Source organism: Lepisma saccharinum, chromosome 1 (genome assembly GCF_977018435.1).
Source record: "Lepisma saccharinum chromosome 1, izLepSacc3.1, whole genome shotgun sequence".
Taxonomy (NCBI): domain Eukaryota; kingdom Metazoa; phylum Arthropoda; class Insecta; order Zygentoma; family Lepismatidae; genus Lepisma; species Lepisma saccharinum.
Genome location: NC_139229.1, coordinates 64730157 through 64756198, shown reverse-complemented (window position 1 = coordinate 64756198; position 26042 = coordinate 64730157). Strand labels below are relative to the sequence as shown.

The 26042-nt window shown below is 36.6% G+C and overlaps 1 protein-coding gene across 2 annotated transcripts in view; it reads left to right on the top strand.

The window, feature by feature from the left end:
- The window catches only part of LOC145995964 (putative dimethyladenosine transferase), a 60359-nt gene that overhangs the window by 15306 nt on the left and 19011 nt on the right, over positions 1 to 26042 (top strand). Inside the window, exons 4-6 of one of the 2 annotated variants that reach the window (XM_083132058.1) lie at positions 4151 to 4372; positions 4948 to 5054; positions 7331 to 7582. In XM_083132058.1, coding sequence (XP_082988184.1) covers positions 4151 to 4372; positions 4948 to 5054; positions 7331 to 7373 — 372 coding nt within the window. In that variant the 3' untranslated portion in view covers positions 7374 to 7582. Of the gene's footprint in view, positions 1 to 4150; positions 4373 to 4947; positions 5055 to 7330; positions 7583 to 26042 lie in introns of those variants that run through there. The other variant, XM_083132050.1, reaches the window with a different exon arrangement.

Here is a 26042-nt window from a genome sequence, read left to right as displayed (position 1 = left end):
TATTTAGTTTCCATTTCGCGAAAAAATGCGGCCGCAAACTCCCCCAGCAGCTCTGTAGCAAGCACCAGCCTCAATGCTTGCAGCCGTTCTGCGGGAAAATAAGGCCTCCGAAGGAGTCACATGGCGAAGCGTGAAATTGTGGTGGAACCCGTCCACAAAGCTTCTACAAAAAGCTGTGCTTTCCGAGCTTGCGTGATTCCCGAAAATAGCCGAGTTCAACCGAAAGCAGAAGGATTCATCTATGGGTACGTTGCCAGCAAAAAACTAGTAACGAATATTTGTCTTCATGAACACGTAAACAAGATCGCAAATATAATAATAATTGTTAGTCATAAAATAACTAAAAGAAGTTATTATCACTGTTCTAAATTCCATATATATCATATTATATTACAAATTATTTTAGATTTCGCGAAATGTAAAACGCGTAAAAAAAGTTGACATTGGGAGTTGGGGCAGTGGAATTTCTGCACCCCCGTGAAGAGTTTTCTCAGGGAGGGAGGGAAGATTGGACGGACCTTGGTCCCGCACCCTGCTTCCTGGTCGGTCCAGCTCAAATTACGCCAGAAGTGTTCATCGCTACCAGTGTTTGCAACTGCCAAATTATTTACGCAGTAATTCAAGTGAGCTCTTTCACAAATTTTACAATCAATAAATTGACTGCTTTTGAATAAAACTTGGGGTGAAAATAAAGCTATCTGAGAAAGAACTATCTACTGATATTTGTACATGGCATAGAAGTAAATCGTATACATTCTGCATATTATGAGCACAAGAATATGTTTTAATGATTGATTGATTGATTTGTTGTTTTAAGTCCACTTTATGCACAGTAAGGCTAATCGGGACTGGACCTACAGTTTAAAATGGGATCTGAAACACTTGTGCCTCCACCGGGTATCGAACCCGGAACCCCTTGATTACAAGGCGACGACACTACCACTGCGCCATCGGGGAGGCCCGAATATGTTTTAAGTTCTATTATTATGACGCAAGTGGTGTTCCCAGGGTCTTTTTACGGTCCACATTTTGTCATCTTTTCCTTCCTTTGACGTTTTTTCTTAGATATACTGGGCCAAAAGGGGGTTATGTCTACCATCCCCCCCCCCTTCACCCCGGGCACGCCATTGAATGACACTTTATTACTTAAATATTAATGTACATACTCGTTCTGCTGAAATGATTCTGATTCCCCCGCGTCATTTTTATCTCCAAACTGATATATCTTTCCTTTGTGACGGATAAAATTAAGGAAATAGGTTGGTATCACTTTCTGTTGTTTCAGAGATTTTCAAATTGATCTTGTGTCGATGCTTGTATTTGCAGTTGTGGAAAGCGCGCGGGATAGTGTGAGTGTTTGTTGCTTCGTGTTTTGTGCTGTGAATTTATCGGAATAAACGCGTATTTAGGAACGGTTGATGTGAAGTGCGGGTGTATTATTGAGCAATTGAAAATTGCTTAGTTTAGCTCGAGAGAGATAAGTGTTAAAATGAAAATCGTGGAAGGGGGTCGACCAACACCAAGAGTTTGAAATTTATTGTGGTGAGTACATCGTCTATGCATGTGTTTCTTTGCTTTGAAATGAATTTTTTTTTTTTTGTGTTTAACTTTTTATTTAGTGTTTAAGTTACTCCAATGCGGTTTTAGGGTGCCCAAAAATACTAAATTACATCATGCAGCGTAAAATAAACAAATGATTCCCATTTTTTTTTTATCTAAATCGGTTTGGTCACCGTTTGACCATATTAAATAATAATGAACAAATAAAGGTACTAATAAGTAAGTAAGAAATTCCGTCTCCCTTTAGTCGTATGCGGAAAGTTCGCATATGCAAAACGTTTAATATCATATGAATAACGTTACCTGGATTTTTTTTAAAAAGTAAATGTGACGTTTGCGGATCATATGGTTTATTTTTAGTACAGTCACTTTATTACGATATTTTGACAAATCCAGCGACTGGGTAAATGAGGCTATAAACCTTGAATCTTTCCCCTCGGCATGTCGTTGTACTACATGTTTTGTTGTACTGAAACATTGCTTGCCTCCTTCGTAAGACTACGCTTCGCTACTGATACTATTACACACTATCAATCAAGATGATTGTTACATTGCTGCTACAAATATAGTGAAGATCGAAACCAGTACGTGCCTCCACAAGGGTATCAAACCCAGGAGCTGTTGATTACAAGTATGTGACATTACCACTATGCCACTGGGGAGCCCCTGATAGCACAAAGTGTGTAGCTTTTTGCAGGATAGTAACAAGAAAAATCTGATTCCAAAGCTGAGAATTTATGTGTTGTAGGTATTTTACTACATAATCTTTGGATATTTTACTGTAACGATATGAATGTACCGATGGAAAAAAAGGTGCAAGAAATGACGAAACATGCAGCATCACAGTGCATAGGCTGGTGATCTCAAAGAATGATGTGAAAGCTTTCTTTGAACTGATGAAGGAGAAAGAGTTATACTTCAGGGCTCAGGCACATCTGTCAATGGTCAGTGGGCACGACCATTTTACTTAAACCTTTGAGGAGTAAATAAGAGTCAGATTATCTGCAAGTGAAGAATAAATCTGCACATTAGATCCAAATTCTGATTTTGTGAGGAACTTCGCAAGTTGTTCAATAGGATGGGGAAAGTTATTATAATACTGAAAATTAGTATGGAAACAGGTTTTGAAACTAAACTGAAGGTTTTAAAGTTGCATAAATATGTCGTGAAAAGTAAGGTAGGCTACTGCTGATAGAAAGTGAAAATTTGGCATGATTTGTGAATATTATGTTGCTGTTGAACATTTTCTGTTGGTTTTAGCTCACTGAGATGTGTTATAGTGAAGTATTGTAAGATTTGTCTGGTGTTGTTCGGGTGAAATATCTCGGTTATTTGTGGCTCGTGCACCCTGAAACAAATTTTGGTAACAGTGAAAAAAGGTAAAGTGCTTCCCTGTGATTTGCACCATGCCATGAAGGCATATAGAGGGTGTGGAGTTAGGGCCCCACACTTTTTCGATCAGCACCACCCCCCTTGCTGCCTTTGCCCTCCAGAGTTTCTTCCAGGTACCCACTTTGTACGATGCTGGGTGGGCGCCGGAGTCGCTTGAACAGGTGGAAAAAATCACGGTTCTTCCCCGCTGGGGATCGAACCTGGGTGACTCGCATGGTAGTCAGACACCCTAATGACTGATACCTGATACATTCCTTAAAATTCTCATCATAAAATATAATTATTTCAAACAATATGTAAGTCTCAGTAATAGGAGGGAATTAGCACAACAAATATTTCTTTACAAAACATTAGTGGAACTCTGGATAATAGTAATTTTCTTCATCAGTTTAAATTTAATGCTAGAAAATCTAATCTTCGGATGCGACTCCTTTTACTCTGTGATATCCCGAGAACAGAAAAATACAAATCATCACCTTTGTTCAGACTGTTCTACATATAATAATATTTCTACAACGCATGAAAATCTGGATTTTAGTCTGCCACTTTCCTTGTATCTAAAAACATTAAAACCAATTTTTGAAACAGACTAGATATACATACTTAGGTATGTAATATATGTGAATCCATTCTAGTCTGCATTATTTTAGAATATTCTGGAATTATTTTACCTTCTATTTTCCTTACTCATCTCTTGTATCTATGGTGTCATATATATGTTAATTTTTTTTTTCTCTCGTTCAATACTATGTGAAGGCTATGTTCTGAACAATGAATATATGTGTATATGGATGGATATATGTTCCTTTCCTGCAGTACTTCACTTATTGTCTTGTGTGTATAAATGCATTTGTGTGTGTGTGTGTTTATATGTAGTCTACTGTTTTATGTTTATTATTTGAATATAATTTATGTAAGCTTTCCTGTAATTGGAGATTCTCTCTCTGTTGGAAGCAAATGAATAAATAAATAATTTACTTAATTTTTTGGTCAAATTATCCATATGTACATTTCATGACAGGTTTTTATTTGATTCACATTAGATGATGTTCAAGAAATGCTCAACATGAAATAAATAGGTGTTATCAGTTGTTTGTTAATGGTGATCCTATCAATGCAATCATAACTGCAATTGTTTCTTGCTGAGCTCTGAAATGTGCTTATTTTTACATATAATTTGTGTCCTTTTTTATTTAAGGTTGGAAAAAATAATTTCAGACCACCTCCAAAAGTTGAGTCTAGTGTAGTTAGAATAGAGCCAAGGAATCCTCCACCACCTATCAACTTTCGAGAGTGGGATGGCCTGACAAGGATAACTTTTGTTAGAAAGAACAAGACTCTCGGTGCAATATTTAAACAGACAGCAGTGGTGACAACTCTGGAGAAAAACTACAGAGTATGGTGTAGTAAAAACAATCGGGTAAGTTGAGATAGCAATTGCATCCCTGTAGTTATGTGAATGCTGTGTCTTTCTTCTTTAACAAGTCTGTGTTTTTATTGTGTGTTTGTTTTCTAACTTCATCTGGATTATGTTCGTGTTGGTTTTTTTTTTTTGGGGGGGGTCGAAAGGGTTCTGAAAAATAGATCTGAACAGATACCCTTTAGTAATTTCTGTTGATATCAATTACTGAAATATTAAAATACCTTGAATACATCAAGCATAAATATTCAATTGCAAGTCTTAAAGTTTCCTAGATGTAGTAGCTATGTAATTATGCTATTTTTTAAGAAGTCTAATTTCCCCATGGAATAATAAAATTTCCAGTTTATTGCATGCCTTACATTATGTTTGAGCTATGAAATGGTATTTAGATGAATCTCTTCGTATGGATGTCATGGTTGTCAACCAAAATAATTGGTAACTGGTGAGCTCTAGGTTTAGTAAAAAATGTCAAGATGATGTATGTTGTAAATATTTATCTCCTACTACAGTGTTATCATTGTTTTTATTATCATTGTTATTTTATGTGACAACAAAACATATTAACCTTACAGGATATGCCTGAAGACTTTGATATACGGAAGAAAATAGAAGAAATTTTGCGAGAGAATGAATTTGAGGAGAGGAGAGCGAGAACAATGGACATAGATGACTTCTTGAAGTAAGTTAATCACCTTATCTTCTGACGATCACCACCTCCTTGGCCAAAGAGGTTTGACCAAAGCCAGATAGGAGAAACTTTCAGATATATTTGTGTCCAGAAATTGTTACGAACATGGAAAAGCATTATCTACAGAAAACAAATACAGCATGTTTCTGCGATCATGTAACAAATTGTCAGGGTCAAAAGCACCGATATCAGATAAAGGAACAACTGTCTGGAAATGCCTCCTTCAGAAGTTATGAGCCAAAACCATTGTTACAAAAAGGGTATGCAACCCCATAGCAGGATAGGGGACATGACCTTGGAGACTGCCAGATATGTTTGTTTATGGACTTATGAGACAAGGAACCCCAACTTGGAAACACTCCAGACAAGAGTTATAAATCATATAAATCGTTAGAAGGTAAGAGAAGGTTATATCCAATTTCTTCTAGGATGCAAAATTAGTACAGTGGATCTTGTCCCAATTTACCTGTAGGTCCAGTCCCAAGTAGAGCATAAAATTGTCCCAAAAATAGTTTGGGATCGTTATGGAAGTGGGGAAAACTGAAAGATCTCTATTTGTGGCTTTACGATTACTACATCATACTTCACAAGCCAAGATGTTCAAAATGGCATCCTTCAGCTTTGATGCATGCATGACAGCATTGCAATAAGCTATGTCATAGTTGTTCTGATGACATCACAGACAGCAAGGATTCTTACCAGTAGATCCTCTTCATTATCCAGAGCCTTTTGTGGGGTTTCTGATCATGTTTGTGAGGTACTCTTCTCATCATAATGGTAAAGATAGAAAATGGTAAAGGACCCCCTTATGTGTGTGTGTGCACACATGCCATGAAGACATATGGGGTAATGTGAAGATATATAGAATATAGGCTCCACATATTCTTGATCTCGGCCATAGTTGGGATGATGTGATCAGCATCAGGCCCCCCAGGTTGCCCCCAGGTACCCATTTACGAGGCTGGGTGGGCCTCAGAGCTGCACAGAAATGGGGAAGTGACTGAAAAAATGCCCCGAGATCAAAACAATTGTGGCTTTTAACTTTTGAACAAGGTGTTTCCGGACAGGTGTTCCTCATCTCATGTTGGTGCTTATGTCTCCTTCCCTGAAAGTCTGTTACATGGTCATGGAAGCACCCTGTGTAGTGAGAATGAAGATAAGGGAGGTATGGGTCAGAAAAATACGTAGATAAGCATGAGGTAAAGTACAGAAGGGTATGCAAGAATTATTAGAAATTGAAGTTAGCACATGCTGTTCTTCTAATAACAGATGATACTTATAAATATTATTTTCCTGCATCAGTCTTTCAATCATCTTCATTCTGTGGGGACTGGATCTTCAAAGTGACTGATTCTTTCTCAGTGTTTACAAGCAAGTTTGGTGATGTTTGTAATGACTGACAACAAAGAACAAATAGTGTGGGAGAAAATTTGTTTTGGTGCAAACTGCTACTGAAACTATTGTTATGCTTCTGGGAGCATGCATCCTGGTTGTAAAATGCAGGTGTGCAATTTTCTTTTTGTTTCGTTTAAAAATAGCAACATGTTTTGTGAACACTAGCCAACTTTCAGCAGAACGATGAAAACATTGACATTTTTTTGCCAAGCAATCAATGTAGATTTTCACAACACTATTGAGTATGAATGGATGAATTTACCATAAAGCTTGTTCCTGTGAATTGTAACCACTAATATAGCCAGAAATTTCTATCAGCTTTGATTGGTTGCTGCACTACAGCAATGTTCCTGCCCACATTGGCAGAGAACAGCTAAGTGATTGTTCCAAAATCTCCACACATGAATTTTTGTGTACAACTTCTATTTTCTTTTGTTTTAAACTTTCATTATTTGGAGGTAAATTGTATTTATTTCTGAAAAGTGATTTCATCTCTCTATAACCATCAGTCCTCTTGATATGATTTTTTTATACAATGTGGTAAGTGTGAGAGCGTGAGGCTCCCGTGTGGCAAAAATTGAATGGTTTTCATTTTACCCTTTCCATTAATGCAATTTTGGTTGATATTACAACATACAAGTGCTTTTTAGTTACGTCCTACAGTGAAATTATAAATAAGGTTTCACTCAATACATACAAACTTTCAGAGAGAGTGGAGAGATAAAGCTGTTTTTTATACCAGTTATTAGTGATTTTGACATTTCTATTTTTTTAAAGTGGACAATTCAATCATATAAAGTAATGTTTTTGGTCATTTTTTATCAGAAGATGTATTTTCTTCAAGTAATTTTGGAAATTTTGTTTTATTTCAGTCTCCTCCATTCCTTCAACAAAGAAGATATACACTTTGTGTGAGCACCTGTACATTGAATCAGATTAATGCACATGTGGATAATGCATTATCCTAGAACTGCAAAAAAAAATGGACAAAAAAATATACAAATTTACAACAGTGTGCACAGATTGTTGTAATTAATTTCCATCTCATTTCATTTATTTATGAAACAGATTATTTTGTTAATAAAACTGAAACAAATGCTCTGTTATTTTATAGACATCCTATGTTATAATCCTTCAATGGGTATGTTGCATCAAAACTGGTTCTGTTATGAACACAGGTGTAGGTATATAATTTTACTGTATTCAATACAAATATTCTAAACAATTGAAGACCAGTATCTTGTCTTCTTACTCTCTACCAGGAAAAATAGACCTTCAGTGGTGACTGATGATGATGTACTTCAGTTGTTGTACTCTTCCGAGACAGATATAATGAGAAAAGGAATCTAACCTGAGTGGTATTTGAAGGAGGATGAAGGGAATTCCTCCCTCTCGTTGCAAATTTTTGTCCTTGAGAGATGTTTTATTTATAATATCCCAATGCTTTGAAAGGAGTTAGTTATCAGAATCCTCTGCACCAGAACTTGAGTTAAAAAGCATGCTAAGTTTGCAATAAGAAAAAGAATCCAGTTTTCGAATAATACTGAAATGTTAAGGGGGTGCACTTACCTTATTTAAAGAGAGAACCCATCCTATCTTTCAATGCATATTGTACTGTACCATGAAAGCACATTTTAAGGGATGGGGGTAAGGTCCCACACATTCACGACCTTGCCATTTTGGAGGTGATGTCAGTACCAAGCTCCGGCTTTATTCCCCAGGTAAGGCTAGGTGAACCCCAGAGCATTAACAAGGCTGGAAAACTTCTGACCTTAGATCACCCACCCCAGGTCTCCAGCATGGCAGACAGATGACCTACAATTGCTCCCCTCTTTTTCAATGACGATTATAATTCTCTGTCTAAATATCCTCGTGAATTGTTTCTTTTTCGTTGTAATATTTTGAACAATGTTTGAGTCCACTATTGTTATCTCAAGTTCCTTATCAGAGACTAAAAAAACTCTTTGTCTGTAAACTACTTAAAGAGTATTCATCCTATGAGGCCTGCAACTCAACACCACTGATTAATTATGTGAAAGAAGCCCCACCCACACACACACCACCAAGATTTGAAACATTACTAAATGCACTGCATCTCTGTACCCAGATTGAAAGTCGACATATACTGGAAGAGATTTTGAGCGCAAAAGCAAGTGCAGGAAGAACAGGGGTATCTTTATTTCTCCCCTTTTTCTTTGGCCCAGAGGAGGAGGGTGGGGGTGAATAATTGATGTTACAAGCGGGGAAGTTTACCAGGAACAGGGTATTTTGGTGTTGAAAAATGTGGGAAAGAAAACTTATAAAATGTACAAGAAATATGGAAATCACCGCAACTGAAGTCTTATTTCTTTATACTTATACATATATGGGGTGGAACAATGTATCAGGCAATTTTAAATACACCACACAATGTGCAACAAAACACACATAATTAAGACTAAAAAAAAGTAAAGTAAAGTGTTCCCCTGTGCATAGCACCACGCCATGAAGGCCTATAGGGGGTGTGGGGGTAACGCCCCACACTTTCTTGATCCGGTCGTGAGTGGGGGTGATGTGATCAGCATCATGCCCCTGACCACCTTTACCCCCCAGGGTTTCCCCCAGGTACCCATGTTATTCGACGCTGGGAGGGCACCGGGGCCGCTTCCGCCGTTAGAAAAGTTCCCGGATTTGAACCGGCCGGGGATCGAACCCGGGACCTTGAGCATGGTAGTCGGATGCGTTACCGACTGAGCCACCGTGGCCATAATTAAGACTAAATGAACTAATTTCTTCATTGTAGAAGAAATACCAAAATAAAATAAAGATGCAATCCTTACATTTTGATTTATTTCAAAAGAACGTCAGTACGGTGACTTCCATTTAATTCCACTCACTCTATCAGTCTTCGGGTTGGGATTTGACACCTTTTATACACACTTAGGGTTTAGACACTGTATCCAACAACACAGGTAATCTGAATTTCACCATGATGGGATAGGGGAAAACTCAGTTGAATCATCTCGCCATACCAAGCTATGTAGAGATCAGGGTGTAGCTCATTGTTGCATGAGCCATACAACCCCCCCCCCTCTCCCCCTCCCTCCCTCCCTCCAGCCATTGGTATTCTGCTAAGCAGATCCCGGCTGCATGAGATTCCTAACATTACTGACCTACATGATAGTATGTCTATGCATACATGAAGAAAGGATATAGAAAAATATATAACTGTATTATTAAATATTTTTCTTTCAAAATATTTGGTTGTGCAACACTGCAACAATAACAGCAGCTGCCACTGTACACCTTTACTTACTTAACAGTTCTCTTGTCAGAAGCCACACATAGTACTTTCAAATAAAACACATTTCTGGTAATAAATGTGGTACATATTTTGAAAAGCATTGCAACAGCACAACTACATTTATGAGAGAAAGTCAGTAAACAGGAGAGCTAATAATGGTAGTTTATATTTTTCAGAGGTGTGAGTAAATGGTAGTATAATGGAGTTTAGTGGTAGATTGGGTAGCATGAGTGCCAAGGATCAAGGAGGAAGGTAATTCCATTGAATATAATTGTAACCATGGATCCAGGCACCAGAACCTTGTTAGCCTGTGTGAAAACTGTTTTTACGATGCTCTATGTGGAACAGATTGACTTCCAAACAGGTTATTCCTTATACCGCATCAATTATTATTCTCCATTGAGCATTGAAAACCAGCAGATTTATCTTGAACATGAGTAGTTGACGCATATTAGGATTCAAGAAGAAATCAATGATTTATCCACAAATATCTGACCACCTCAAAAAATCTTCTACCCCCAGAAGCCTAGTTTATGGTGGTTTTGCTCCATATCTACCATTACACCTTAAATAGCTACAGATTTTCTCCCCCAGAACAAAAATTCTGGATAAATCTCTGAAGAGTGTGACCTCAAGATAGAACACTATTTACGAAACTTATTCTGAAAATTAATCAAAACCCTCTTAAGGTATTGAATGTGATTATATACTCATAGTAGAATTTGGCAACCTGGATTTACATACAAATTGTTGTATGTGTTATGAATGGAAGAGTACATGTAAAATCAAAATTCATACACTTCATAATGCTACTTCTCAGAATGCATCAGATTGATAGTTTTGCAGTTGCAAAAATTAGTAATTGCTAGAAAACCGTTTAAATTTTTGGCTTATACTGGCACAGAGAAAGATCAACAATTTGGTTCTTGCAAATACCATGTCAGTACTTTTGCTCACAAAGATAACTGAATTGCCCATCACTCTATTCATCTATTTTAACACATTGAGTGCCATGTGTAACAAAGGTAGTACACACTGGTACCGCGAGTTTGGCTTTGTGTATCAAAATTGATAACAAAATAATTAATCATAGTTCGCATGTTCAGCACCAGAAGGAAATCGGTGAGTTGACCTACCTGGGCCAAGTTGACACTTATGAAAGTCTAACTGTGCTGTGTCAGGAAAATCAGATTTATTTTATTTTGACTTATTTTTTAAGCTGTAACCTTTTTTGAACTGTGTATCAGAGATGATACACAAGCCCTGTTATGTGTTCTTAATATTACAAGCTGTGTGTATCAATAATAATACACGTTCATTTTACATTTAGTTACTCTTTTGTGTTGTCATTTCAGAGGGAAATACAGTATGAAAAGGAAAACTGAATCTTTTGAACAAAAATATACCACTCAAGTGTCCACAACTTTTGATATGTGATACGGAAACCATTATTGTGCAGATCATGTTTCAATGCTATGCACTAATTTCTTGCCGGACCCTGTGGTCGAGTGGTTAGCACATCACGCTGAGATGCCAAGGGACCCGGGTTTGAATCCCGCTCGGGCTTGGTTGTTTATGAATGTCCATTCATCAATTTCATCACTCATCCCCATCTTTGCAAATTAGCCAAGAGGCATAAAATTCAAAGTAAAATAACTAAATCAAAGAATCACTAATTTCTTGACAGGACTAGCACTTTATAAGCAATAACTTGCCCTGTAGATTCTATCTTGTTTTAATCATCACATATATAACTAAAATTTGTAATTAGATATCCGAATATTTGTAAGGAAACATTATGAATATAGTTTGTCATGTCCACATGTAAAGGTTGCATTTTATATTAACTCTGTGCACATACATGATCATATACTGTATGTGTGTGTGTATCATAGTTCTCTTATGACCACAGTGATGCCAGGGGTCCCAGGTTCGAATCCTGGCTTGGGCATGTACGTTTGTGATATCTATTCATCAATTTCATCACATCATTACTCATCCCCATCTTTGCAAATTAGCCAAAAGTGGCACAAAGGGTGAAGTAAACTAGAGCAAATCAAATCAAATCTTATGACCACAGTAAAAAATTGTAGCGGAATTTACATATGATTATGGATCAACAGTAACAATACATGCTGGAAAATTAATCTTATGTAGCAAATGGAAATTTGAAATTACTTGTAGTATTTTGCTGTAAGTAGTATTTACTTCCTAACTCGTAAAGAATCTCTTAGGCCACCCTTTATGATGCCCTGCAAGTACTGAAAGTACTATCATTTTATATTCAAGACCGATGTCCTTTAGTTCTTAGAGCAAAGGAAGAAATTGACATGGCTTAATCTTGGAACATTGAAAAAGATAATTCACCGTGTAGGAGCATGGTAGTTCAGGAGTTAGAGGAAATCCATAAGTTGAAAGCAATTTTTCCAATTTTTGTTGGACAATGTGAATAGCCAGTTTGAAGATTTAGGTTTCTTTTTTTTTATGTAGTCCTATTAAATGCACATACTTGGCATTTAGATGATTGTGAACATGTATTTTATGGTGACATGTCAGGTGGACTTGAATATAAGTGAAAGCATGTGGGCTTCACTAAAGATTTTTGTATCTGCAAAGAAAATCACTTGAAACAATTTGATGTCATCACACAGTATACTCTGGGAAGAAATCGTGCAAACAGATTCATGTGTGTTAAGAAAAGCATATGAAAAGCCTTCTACAGCAAGGAAATTTACATTTAATCACATTTCACAGTTTCTGCAGGGCTTTGGAAAAGTTAAGAAGTAGGGTGAATTCCCCTGCACCAGTTTTTGTTCTCAACAAATATAAACAATTAGTTTGGGAGTCGAATACGTACATTACTGGAATAATATCGAAAACATACACAATGAACGGACAACAAAGAGTTTCATCTGTAAGAACACTGAACCCAGTAATCCCCAGAACAGAAATTTGTCCGACTTGTTATTTCTTCTCTCCTCCATTTCTTTGGTGAGCTACCACAAAGTATATAAATATATTAATAAAACATGTAATAGCATTTAGATGTGAGTTTTATATAGGAAACTATGGTCTTTTTAATGTTTCTTAATTTTTGCCCCCCCTTTTTTTAGTCACAAATCATTGTCAATAAAATATGTTGTATATTTTATAATTGGTATAATTTCATTATTCAGTAATTGACACATGTTTATTTACAGACTAATATATATATATATATATATATATATATATATATATATATATATATATATATATATCTGTGTGTGTGTGTGTGTGTGTGTGTGTGTGTGTGTGTGTGTTTTCTAGAGATATCATATCTTTGCTTGGATCATAGAATACATTGCCATAAATCAATTTCGGTGATACCCTATTGTGTTCCTTTTTTCCACAAGATGTATGAGCTCCAATTATAATAATCTCTGTGTAAAAAGTTATTCAAGGACAAGAATGGTTATGGGTGTTATTTTAAGACTGGTTTGCACTTGCCACTTTGGATTTTCCATACTTTGCATTAGGGGTGTGCGGGATCCAGAAAAGTCGGGACCGGGATTGGGAAATGACTTTTTGGGATCCCGAGAAGTCTGGAAATACCGAATGGTCATTTTGAAAAGTTGTTAATTCTCGACGTTTTCTGCATTGCAAGTGTCTGGAACTTATCGGAAATTGTTTGTTTTTATTCCAGGAATGCAAAAACAACCACTTAAGTTGAAAATGACATGTAGAATTCGAGATTTTCAGAGCTTCGGAAAATTCCTAATATTTCCCGACTTTGTCGGGAATTTGTGAATTTTTCCCACCCCGAATGTCGGGATTAAAGAAAAATTTCCGTCCCGACCAAAAACATTCTGTCCCACACACCCGTACTTTTCATTTTATTTTCTAAAAAATCTATACTGTAGCCCCTTCAGCCCCCTCTTCATCCGTCAGTGAACCCAGAGGTTTGTCTAGTATTTTTTTATCTGGGGTGGGGTGTAAGGGTATGTTTCGAGACAGAATGACCATAAATTGAATTTGTGTGAGAAATTTAAAGGGGTTATTGGGGCGCGTTGTAAATCACTGGAATAATCTTTATTTCGGTTTGTACGTACACGTGCAAACAGGGGCGGCCGCTTATAAGGACGAAACGGACGCCTCACTGCCGTGTGGAACCACAAGTGAACAAACATTAGATAACATTTATATATTTGCTTTTACATTGTCTGAATTGCAAATATTCCATTGCTTATAGATCGTTGGTTAGTAGGTTCTATATTCATTCTTCCGCGACAATTGCGAAGTTTGCACGCCACCGTGCGGGGAATACGGAACTTCGAGACAAATCTGACGGGGCGCCGTCCTCCCACTTTCCGAGACGTAGAACATTCTCAGGCGCGGCCGCGAGGGGAAAGAGGCAAAGGAACTGGGGGGATAACACGCGCGGGATCTGCGCCTGGGAGGACGGAGGGTTTGTCGTCTGAAGCCCACCCCCTAGGCGAAACACCCTCTCTCCGGAGAACGGTAAACAATGAAGAGTTGCCAGAAGCAATGAAGTTAACATAAGAAAGAAAATTACCAACCGTTGAAAAAAAATCATTCTGTGTTCCATAATCTTATTCACTTATGACATAAGAGTAGAGCAATAAATAACGCAATTTCCAATGAGGAAAGAAAATATCGGTAACTGAAAATGTACAAAGTCTTGCTCGATTTTTGTTATTTACTGTCGCTTTCTGCTACTTTTCGGTAATCACGACGATGAGGATGAGTGATGATATAATGAAGAACACACATACCCATGCCGGGATTCGAACCCAGGAGCCCTGGCTTTGTAATGCGGTATGCTAGCCACGGAAGTTGGCTATCGATTCTTGTTACATGCAAAATTATCGTACATATGCGTTGTATTGGATTACAATGATGTGGAGTACATCATGTAGATTTAATTACATGTTTTGATTAGCATGTTTGAAAAAAATCCTGATAATGTGACAAAGTTGTCCAATTTCTTTTCAACGAGAATGTTAAATAAATTAGAAACTCGTCATCTAAACTCACAAAGAACCGCTACAGGAACCTGTGAGCTATAAATTTCTGAAAATGTGGCAAAATTGTCAGGCAACCCCGAAGCAATAAAACGACCCGATGGGAAGACGATAGTATTGACACTTGTTGTTCCTTCGTTTTCCGTGGAAAAGTTAAGCTTTTTCGGTAATCGATACTTGTGTGCTGTATTTGTGCATTTGTCGCGATGAACAGTGTAGATAAAATGTTGGTGCGAAGTTTTTCTACCAGAAGTCTGGATGAAAAATAAACATAAAAAACCTAGGCCGAATTTGACAAGGGTCAAAGAAGGAAGGTCGTGAGTTCACTCGCAAATTTCGCGTTGAAGGACAGAAAGATGAATTTCAGTTACAAGCATGTCTGAAGATTTCTAGTAAGTTTGAAGTTTTTACTTTAGAGCTTCTGGTAACGCAGATATCACCTTTCCAGTGACATATTTATTTTGGTGCCCTATTTCAAATAATGTTGGACAGGAAACATTTTCTGTGTAACTTTTTACTACAAATTTTCACGATCAATGCACGTAAATATTCGTCATTGTGCTTATCAAGTTGTGTAAAAATTAGTATACCTTCTGAATTTTCCGCTCTGTTAAACGACTAAATCTGTTAGAATTCTATTTCTTCTTCCATCTTCTTCGTATTACTGTTAAATAATTATTAATTTATTATAATATGTGCAAACGTGTAAATTCGCATTACTAAGCCCTGCGTCAGGTCAACCTTGCAGCAGGTTTTAGCATATGTAGATCCAAACGTGCGCGCAAGAATATAGTTCCACTGAGACGGGTTCTATTCCGACACAACTGCATACTTGCAAGAAAACAGTTATTTAATTTGTAATATACAGACAAAATAATACATTGATTAGCAGGTATGGACTTAATTGGTTGCAATCACTGTGCAGACGAACTTAGAACCGCAGATTCGCCAACTCGAATCTGTAATGCGTTGAAGAGACATTGAAACTTTAGAGCGAGTCGAGCGAGACTGAATGCGTTGCAGAGCGCGTGAAATCGCTGATACCAGTGTTGCACCTCCCACTATTTTAACCCTATGTTTATTGTAGAGCGGCGAGAATGGCTGAATCTCCTGTTCAGCGCGCGGTTTTACCCGAATGTTATTTTGGGCTTCATCCGAAAGGAAATGTTCTTCAAAGTCAAGCAAGTTGTTTTAAATGCATAATCCTCCTTGCGGCAACAAGATCAAAGTAAAACAGGGCGTGAGGTGATTTGCCGTCAATGTGCACACGAATTGTATCACGGGTGTTGAATGATTTGCGGTTTGAGTTTAGCAAGAGGAAACGATTGTTTGTTGTTTGACGACAAAAGAATCTCCGCGGTATTAAAATATATCGCAGTGAGAAGAAACATGTTTATTATTTGGACGAGACGTCCTTCAACTCGGTGAGTGGGGGAAGGGGGAATAAACCATGGAAGGATACCACCATGCAAAACCACCGCCAGGGCTGAAGAAACCGACGATGAGGGGAAGGGGGAGGCTTATTGTTTCACCCACTGGCGGCAATGAAAGCTTTGTTGAAGGCGCATATTTACTGTTCCGCGCAAAGAAAGGGAAGGGTGATTATCAGCAACAAATAGACAGACCAAGATTTGAATCCTGGTTTAGTGAAGTGATTCATAAATTGAAACCAGAGTAATAGCGACAGACAATGCACCTGATTGTATATATCACCAATAACAAATCATGCTTTTTTGGTGGTACAACTTGAAGTGCGTGTGTCTTACAGTAACGGATGTATTGCGAACGAAGCAACCAAGTTTTTCATAAATCTATTTCTTTCTAAACCAAAAACAATAATTTGTCATTAAATTCAAGAGGGGCCTATCGTTGTTTACTTTTATCTTTGTTTATTTTTATTTTTGCGTGCTCGAAATATACACACATGCTCTCATGTTTAGAAGTTGTTTCGCTGTTATATTAATGACACATTTATTAAATAATATATGCGCAGAAAGTACTTTTAAAATGTTATGTTTCAGGAGACAAAGAGAAGCAAAAATACAATCCACTTGACATGCATGCGGGTTTTGATGTGTTGTGCGGTTGGCAATACTGTAGATTTTCTCAGTGTCTCCGATGTAAGCAGCTCGGCGGTTGAGGAAAGACTGGCACGGAAGATTCTGAGCTCAGTTCTCGCGCGGATTGATACAAAAAACCTGCTGCAAGGTTAACCTGACGCTTGGCTTAGTAGAGTAAATTTGTGCGGGCCTCGTGGCGGAGTGGTTAGCACATCGCGCTACGACGCCAGGGTTCACGAGTTCGAATCCCGGCCGGGGCATGGATTTTTGTGAATTTCCATTCATCAATTTCATCATATCACTCATACACATCTTCGCAAATTAGCCAAATGTGGCACAAAAGGCGAAGTAAAATAAAGCAAATTTGTGATCTGTCGCCCTTCCACGTTGGTTCACTACGAGCCGCTACTGCGTTCAAACATTGTAAATAAAAAGCCTTTGTTACATTTTCCATTAACTTATGATCATTAAAAGGAATATTGTTCTGTCGCTATCATAAACAAGCATGATGATAACCCCTTTTATTTTATGATGAAATGTAAATGATCATGCTAGTTTTTTTATAAAGAAAAAACTCCATTGCCACAGCATCATCAGGTCGGCAGTTTGTAGCCTGTGAGAGTTCACCTCGAGATCGGTGATGTTTTCCGAACAAGTTTAGTACAAACACGATAAAAATAGTGTTGTGCTTATTCTGTTTTAGAATATAATTTCATTGTAAACATACTTGGAATTGCCATTTCTATCGATATTAAACGGAACTTCTTTAATTTCATTTGCTGGTGCAGGTTTTTGTTTTAAAGGAAGTTCCAGAATGTGAGTGATTGATGTACTAAATTAAGCCGTCATTTACGAAATGTACAATTTAATTCTTGTGTTTTGTGAAGATCATCGAAGACGACATTTTTATCAGCGAATGCCATGTGAGAAGTTTTCGTTAATTGTGCAATCAAAGGAGACAGTGAATATAACATGCTACAGTAAAAGCTACGGTGCAGAGGTCGAGTAGTGAACAAATTTTGTTGGGAACAAACCTGATTTATGTGAATTTGGATATCTTACTTTTTGATTAAATGAAATCGTTCCAAATCTTTTAACGCAGGAGACTCCAAGGTAATATTTTTTTCGAGATTTATTTAAATGTTAAGACTATTGTTTTCTAATATTTATTTTACAGAGCGACTAACTTCACCAAGTGGTGTGCATACCTAATGTGTGTGGGGAACCTAGCTTTTCTGCTATTTTCACCGGGTCTCATGATTCATTCCTGTGTGGAGATTATAAAACACATGTTCTCTTGTAAGATATTTATTTCGGTAAATTTCTCGTATCGGACAAACTGATTTCTTCAAATTTACAGGAGAAACTACTTACGAAAATGAGTTTCTGTTGCATTTATCAAACTTCGTGGAGGTATTTTGTCACTATGGAATGCTGCACAACAGAAAATAAGCACTTTTGATGTAATAAAGTAGCCTTTTGTGCGAAGCAACAACATTATGCCGTTGTTTCCATTATGAACCTGCAGATGACGCGAGTGTCGAAAGTCACACGGTCTCGCGAGAGGGAGAAGTGTTTCCAAACGTGCCTTTTTTTTTACCAGAATTTTTTTTTTAACTATGCTTACCTAACCTAACCGAACCTAACCTAACCTTGCCGGAAATGGTTCGTGGGGCTAACGTCAATGGTTTTTGGGGCTATCGTGAATGTTTTGGGGGCTATCTGTCAATGGTTTTTGGGACTATCGGGAATGGTTTTTGGAGCTATCCGTCAATGGTTTGTGATGACATAATGAACACGAAAGTAGGTATTTTTCGGTTAAGATGGTTGCAAACACTGTATGGCCACTCCAATACGACAAAACACAAGCACGACGCGTGATGATCCACAGCTGTGTGCGAAATATTCTATGTTCCGCAATGGAAGAGAGGACCCAAAAGAATTACTCGTAATGTGAAAAATCGAAGTTATTTTCGTGTAAAAAGCATAATGGCACCTTGAAATAGGTTCCGCAATACACAATTGGTAAGTACGAACCATTTGAAACTGAAAATATGCGTTAGAAATGTGTCTCCGATATAACAAACAATTACCATTTCGGTACCCTTGACCCTCTGTACCTCCTAGAGAAAGTGAAATATCTTGCATGGCTTGTGAATATTTTGTTGTTTATGAACGTTTTCAGTTGATTTCAGCTCTCGGAAATGTATTATTGTGAAGTAAAGTATGCCTGTTACCTTAGCATGTCACTTTTCTGGGAAACAGAACAGCCCGAAGGCTTTGCACAAGTGACATTTCGCAACAGCCAGCTATAATTTTATGTGTTTAGGTTAGGATTGTTACTGATTGTTATTTTCGGTAATTGTCTGTTATATCGGAGACACATTTCTATCGGATATTTTCAGTTTTCGTACTTACCAATTGTGTATTTTGGAACATAGTTGATGATGCCATTATGCCTTATACATGAAAATAACTTCGATTTTTCACATTGCGAGTAATTCTTTTGGATCCTTTCTTCCGTTGCGGAACATACAATATGGCGTGCACAGCTGTGGATCATCACACGTCGTGCTTGTGTTTTGTCGATTTGGAGTGGGTATGCAGTGTTTCAACCTTCTTAACCGAAAAATACATACTTTCGTGTTCATTATGTCATCACGAACCATTGACGGATAGCCCCAATCGTTTCATTACGTAATCTGCTACCACTACATTTGACTTTGCCTTGTGTAAACAATAAATACAAACGGAAAAGGAAAATTGTATCACATGTGAAAATATTAGGCCCTAGTTTCATTTCATTCCATTTATTTTCCGTTTATTAGATCATAATGTACATGATGTACAACGCACTATTACAATGTTTTAACATTTCTAGTAATTACACATGTTACAATACATCAAACTTATTTTAATAATAAATCCCAGAAAAAGGTATATAACAATGTAAATTCACTATACTGTAAAAAGTAGCAAAAATTCTTGACTGGTAGACATCCTAATCATCGTTATATGTAAGGAGGGGTTCAACAAAGGAATTTCTGTTGAAAATATAGATAATTTTTTCAGTTTTTCGTTGTGACATTTCAGGAGAACACACGCTCCCTTTGTCAGAAATTTATTTTTAGTTTGATTAAAGATACAGTTATAACAATGGTTAAAATATTTTTTTAAAAAAAGAAGCATCAGTTATACAATGGAAGTTGTCATTGTTACATTGTTGTAATATAGCAACTTAACTGTGAAAATGAGCAGTCTGTTTTATTTTTATTTCAGATAAAAATGTTGATCGCAATATTTTTTATTTAAATATTAAGAATCCCAAATATCATCAGGCAATTCCAAATCATCATTGCTTTCACAGAGTTTCTTGATGTTTCCGTTACATAAAATTTTAAAGATGGTGGCTTACTCCCCTTGTGAAAAAGAAGACTCCGTATTGGGTCTATGTTACCATTTTCATTATTTAATTTATTCCAGTGTTCTTCTGCAATGAATGACGCTTCCCAGACATTCAAATCTATGTTTCCTGTCACTCTTTTTAAAACCCTTATCTTTTTAATCAAATGCTTCTCTTCAATGATGTGAGCTGACAAACCTGTTCTTGGGTTTAAATTTATAATATACAAATCGTCTTCATGCCATCTTATTGCCATTTTCCTTGCTGTTTGTCCTACATAATACTTCGAACATGAACAACTTCTTGTATGTACGCATTGCTTGCATTGTAGAATTATTTCTCTTGTAGTCTACAGTTATTACAATTAAGAATCAGTTAAAATTTAATGTAACGGAAATCATCAAGAAACTGTGAAAGCAATGATGATTTTGAATTGCCTTATGATATTTGGGATTCATACTTTTTAAATTAAAAATAATGTGATAAAAATAAAACAGACTGCTTGTTTTCACAGTTAAGTTGCTATATTACAACAATGTAACATTGACAACATCCATGGTATAACCGATTCTTTTTTTTAAATCAATTAACCATTGTTATAACTGTATCTTTAAACAAACTAAAAATAAATGTCTGATGAAGGGAGTGTGTGTTCTCCTGAAACGTCACAACGAAAAACTGTTTTTATGCTTGTAACAGTGCCCGATCTACAAGTCGCAAAACCCGACAGTGCAGGGGACCCAGAGGGACATAAGCATTTAGGGGACCCTCAGATGGTAGAGGGTTCGTACATGCGGATGTAAAAAATAAACGTAGTTATTCAGGGGTACAGAAAAAAATACAATAAATACAGGTAAATGTAAAGTTCCCTGAGCATGGCACCGTGCCATCAAGGTACATTTAGGGTATGTGCAGGTAGGGCCCCCACATATCTTCAATGTCGACCATCTTGGAGGGGATGTGATCAGCACCACACTGCGGCCACATTCACCCACCCCCCGGTACCATTTGATTTTAGGCTCGGTTGGACATAGGATGCTTTTCTCAATGCTTAACATTATCTATTTATTCCATTCAGAAAATTAAATACATTAATAACTGGTGGAAGGCAGCGTTAAAATTTTTCCAGGAATGCACTTTTTAGTGAGAAATCTATGTAAGAAATTATCGGAGAGTCATAATTAGACGTCTAATGAGTGATGCCATGCCAGTCTGCCATTAGCAACAAAAAATGATCATGTACAGCATTTGATGAATTTATGACTGGTGATTTTATGGGTTGAGTGAAAAAGTGCAATTTTTGGCACATATCTGCCAGTTATTAATTTATTTAATTTCTGTATGAAATAAATTGATAATGTTAAGCATTGAAAAATATCTCAATGGATGAGGCTTTATAATGCAAAAAAACCGGTGCAAATATCTCTTAAGGTTTTCATGATATAAATTTTCAAAATTTTGTGTTCCGTGACTTTTGAAACACACTGTATATGTGTTTGTGTGTAAAGGTAATTAGGTAGGTAATATTTTGCAGGGGGGGCAAGATGTGTAGATCCAGCACTGGCTTGTAATAACTGTAAACTACAAGAGAAATGATATAAAATATATAAATATTTGCTTATATTTAGTAGTCACTCCATGTGGTTCAACATTAATGTATCCCTTATATTCTTTACATAAGTGAAATGTGCAAACTCTCTTGTATCTAATAATGTAAATTATTATTGCAGGGACATGTGTAATAATAATCAGGGTGGCTACTCACAGTGAATTATTGCCTCCAGGAATTATGTGTGAATTTTTCTCCGTACGCGTGAAAAATTGCAAATTTTATTAAGCCAAATCCCCTTGAATGTATACATATTTATTAATGCCCCGAGGCAAGTTTTTCAGTTTATCTTTTAGTTTTACTGAGTAAGGGAAAAAAAAGCTGTGTGGAAAATAAAACAGATTTCTCTCAATCCATTTATTTTGTTAGTGTCCTTTGCAGAACAGTCTATCTGACTGACTAAAGATTATTGCAAAATAAGATATCTTGAAGTTGATTAGGTAAATTTTAGTTTGAAATTCTTGTATAATTAACAATTTTTTGTAGATTAGTATATCCCATAACATTTTTGACTCGTGTTTGTAGATGTATTTTGAGTCTGAGTACATGTCAAATGTAAACTCCACACCTCAAATTAAATATTTTAATATATACACACACACACACAGACGGATGGACGACCGACGCTCGGTCGGTCGGTCGGTCGGTCGGCCGGCTGGTCGGTCGGTCGGTCGGTCGGTGGGTTGGTTGGTTGGTTGGTTTAATTGAATTTAAAAAAAAAAATTGGATATATTGGAATCACGACTCCATGTGTTGTAAATGTATGTGTGTGGGTGATGGGAGGTTGTAATGCCAAATGAACCAATTTTAAAATAATTGGTTGCATGACCATTTTAGAAAAAATCATTTTTAGTACATGTTTCTAGATATCAAAGCCAATGTTCAAGAAAATGTATTGTCTTTAGTTCTTCTGGGACAGCCATTTTTCCAACATGGTGCAGGGCTTTTTTTTTTTTTTTTTTTTTGTTGCTCATGTAGCACTTTTCAGAAACCTAAATATCTCGAAAACAATTAGAGCTAGAGAACTGAAACAAAATTCATTTTGTAGCTAATGAAGAAGACTTTCTATGATATTCAAGTATGTTTTGCTTAAAATTGCATCGTAAGTACGAAAATTATGATGGAAATTGGGGTAACAATAGTTAAAAAATTGGATTTTTAAGCCCGATTGAAAAATTCTGAAATTTGGCACTGCCCTGCATGAACCTAACTCACAGTAACTTTTACATTAAACTCATGTTGGTCAATATAAGGTAACGTATGTTACCTAATTTCTGACATTGCAAAGTAAGGTTAAACTACATACCGTACTTAGAATAATGAAGTCTTTTCTTTCTATTTTTTCATTTGGGTTAAATAAAGCCTCAGAAAATATAGTAACATAAGGTTTTAATAGTTCACTTACCTGAAATTGAAATTACAAGGTATGACAATTGATAATCTGCGAAATCTCGTTGCAAAGGTTTGATTTATTAGGTACCCATGACCACTTGGTGTTGTCAGCTCCAGTTTCCTATTAATTCTCTTTGTCAAATCAGGCAGAATTTTTTTTGTTCTTTCACTAAGTTCCTAAGTAAATTATCAGAAACCTTCAGTTCATCACATATTTTTTCTTGACCATGTCGTAGCAATGAAGATGATTCTGACCTTTTCAACATTAGTTTTCGCTAATTTACATTTTTCTTCTTATAATTTACATTATATGATTGTATGAGCCACAGAAAGGATTGTCACACTTGCCTTCCTTTCCTTCAGTTCTAATACTTTGTGAAAAGCAAATTTCCCGTTTCTTTTGCCCTCCTTGTATGATGTGAATAGTTTTTCGAGCAAGAGCACTTTATTGTTTTTCTGCAATCAGCCTCAGTTTTGAAACAGGAGATAAATCAAGAACAGAACAGACTTTATTCATTTCCTTTAGTTTTTCTTGGGTTGGCACAAAGATATCATTCCCATTCTGGTATTTAAGTGAGTCACTTTCTCCAGATATGAAAATTTTACTCCAACATGTCAAGTATTTTTCCTTTCCATATGATGTAAATTGATTTTAAAAAAATCCCTTAACTTTTTCTTTAAGTGGTAGCTACTTCTGAACATACTTTACCATATAAAAAGCTATTTTCAATGGTATTTGCATATTGTCTCTAAGCCGTCCACCTGTAGTCTTGACCTAAGAAGTGTTTTATCATTTTCACTGAGTTCGTTACGATTAATTAGGTCTTTGAGAACCTTACCAAAAGTTTATTTATGACAATCCTCTCCAGTTAAAAATTATACAGAACACTCCATTTCCAGTTACAGATAACGAACATTCACAACAACTCTTGGCACATTAGGCAAAGGAAGAATGACAGCAGAGATTGTCCATGCACATATCAATTCCAGGCTTACCTCAAATCCTATCAAAACATGTCATTGGGCCCATTCCAAGAGTTGCACGAATTTAACAAGTTAAACGAGTTATGGTAACTGGCTGTCCCATAAGTTCTTTCGTGCATTTCGCGAGGTTCATTATACTGTCCCAAAAGTCGCATTCCATGCATCTTGTGAGAGAATGAGATTCAACAAACGAACTGGCCAGGAGGGTTATTTGTTCAGCGAAAATCGTCTGCTGCTTGTAAACAACGACGTGTGTGCATGAGGCTTCAAACTGCACTAAAATGTATTATAATTTTAACAGATACCGATATGAAGCAACATGCACAAGATGAGTGTCTCTTAACTCTTCTTACAGTGTGATTAAAATGAGTAACAGTATCAGCAGGAGAGTTTATTTCTGCCAGAAGGATATGCCTTCCACTGGATGCCATGCGGAAAATTTCTATAAACAAAATGCTTCACCTGCGCTTTCGTCTAGTGTGTCCCTTAAGTCTGAAAAATAACTGGTTTCACCAGGTTCACGAGGCCAGTTATTTTCATTCAATTTGTTCATTTTGTTAAGACTTTCGGAATGCACCTTCTGAATCTTCTGCTGTGCATGACTCACATCTACTTCAACGAATGTCTTTTCTTGAAAAGTCAAAGGCAGGATAATTTGGCAAAAAGAGGGCTGTAAACTAAGAAAGTATGTGTGACCCCCCCTCCCCTCCTCTCTCTTTTGAAATTCCTGAGCATGCCACTGCCTATCTTAAGCTGCATGTCCTGCTACATTCAAAAAATGTGGGGGAAGTTCAGTTTTGGAGCTGACAGTACCAACTGGCCGTGGGTACCTAATGAATCAAACCTTTTGCAATGAGATTTCGCAGATTATCAATTCTCGTACCTTGAAATTTCAATTTCTGGTAAGTGAAGTATTAAAACCTTATGCTATTATATTTTCTGAGGCTTCATTTTACTCAAATTTAAAAAAGAAAAAGAAAAGACTTCATTATTGTAAGTATGGGATGTAGTTTAACCTTACTTTGCAACGTCAGAAATTAGGTGACCAAAACCAGTTGAATCTAAAAGTTGAGATTTTTACTGTGAGTTAAGTTCATGCAGGCTTCCTTTGTGCCAAATTTCAGAATTTATCAAGAGGACCCATTTGAGATATTTAACCTAGAAAACTGTCAAAATTCAATGAAAGGGCATTTTTGAGCCTATGCTGTAAAAAAGGGTTGCATTTCTAAGCACTGATATTTTATTTACAGTCACCCTGCAGGCATGTCTACACACGAAAAAAAATCAAGCTTTAGACTAAACCCTTTCATTGAAAAAATCTGGCTTAAAAATGCAATTTTTTTAACTATTGTTACCCCAATTTCCACCATGATTTTCGTACTTACGGTGCAATTTTAAGCAAAACATACTTAAATATCATAGAAAGTATACTTCATTAGCTACAAAATGAATTTTGTTTCAGTTCTCTAGCTCTAATCATTTTTGAGATATTAAGGTTTCTGGAAAGTGCTACATGGGCAAAAAAAAGCCATGCACCATGTTGGAGAAATGGCTGTCCCAGGAGAACTAAAGACAACATTTTTTTGGACATTAGTTTTGATATCTAGAAACATGTACAAATGTATGTACTAAAAATTTTTTTTTTCTAAAATTGTCATGCAACCACCACTGAATCGTTTGGCATGGAATGACCCAATAGGGAAGGTTAAAGTAGAGAAAATATCTGTTTGTACCCTTAAATTTTTGGAAAGTTCAACTTGAAAACCGGGAATTATACTTGAATTTCATCATGGTCCTAGAGTGGTTATCCTGAATAATAATAATATAGA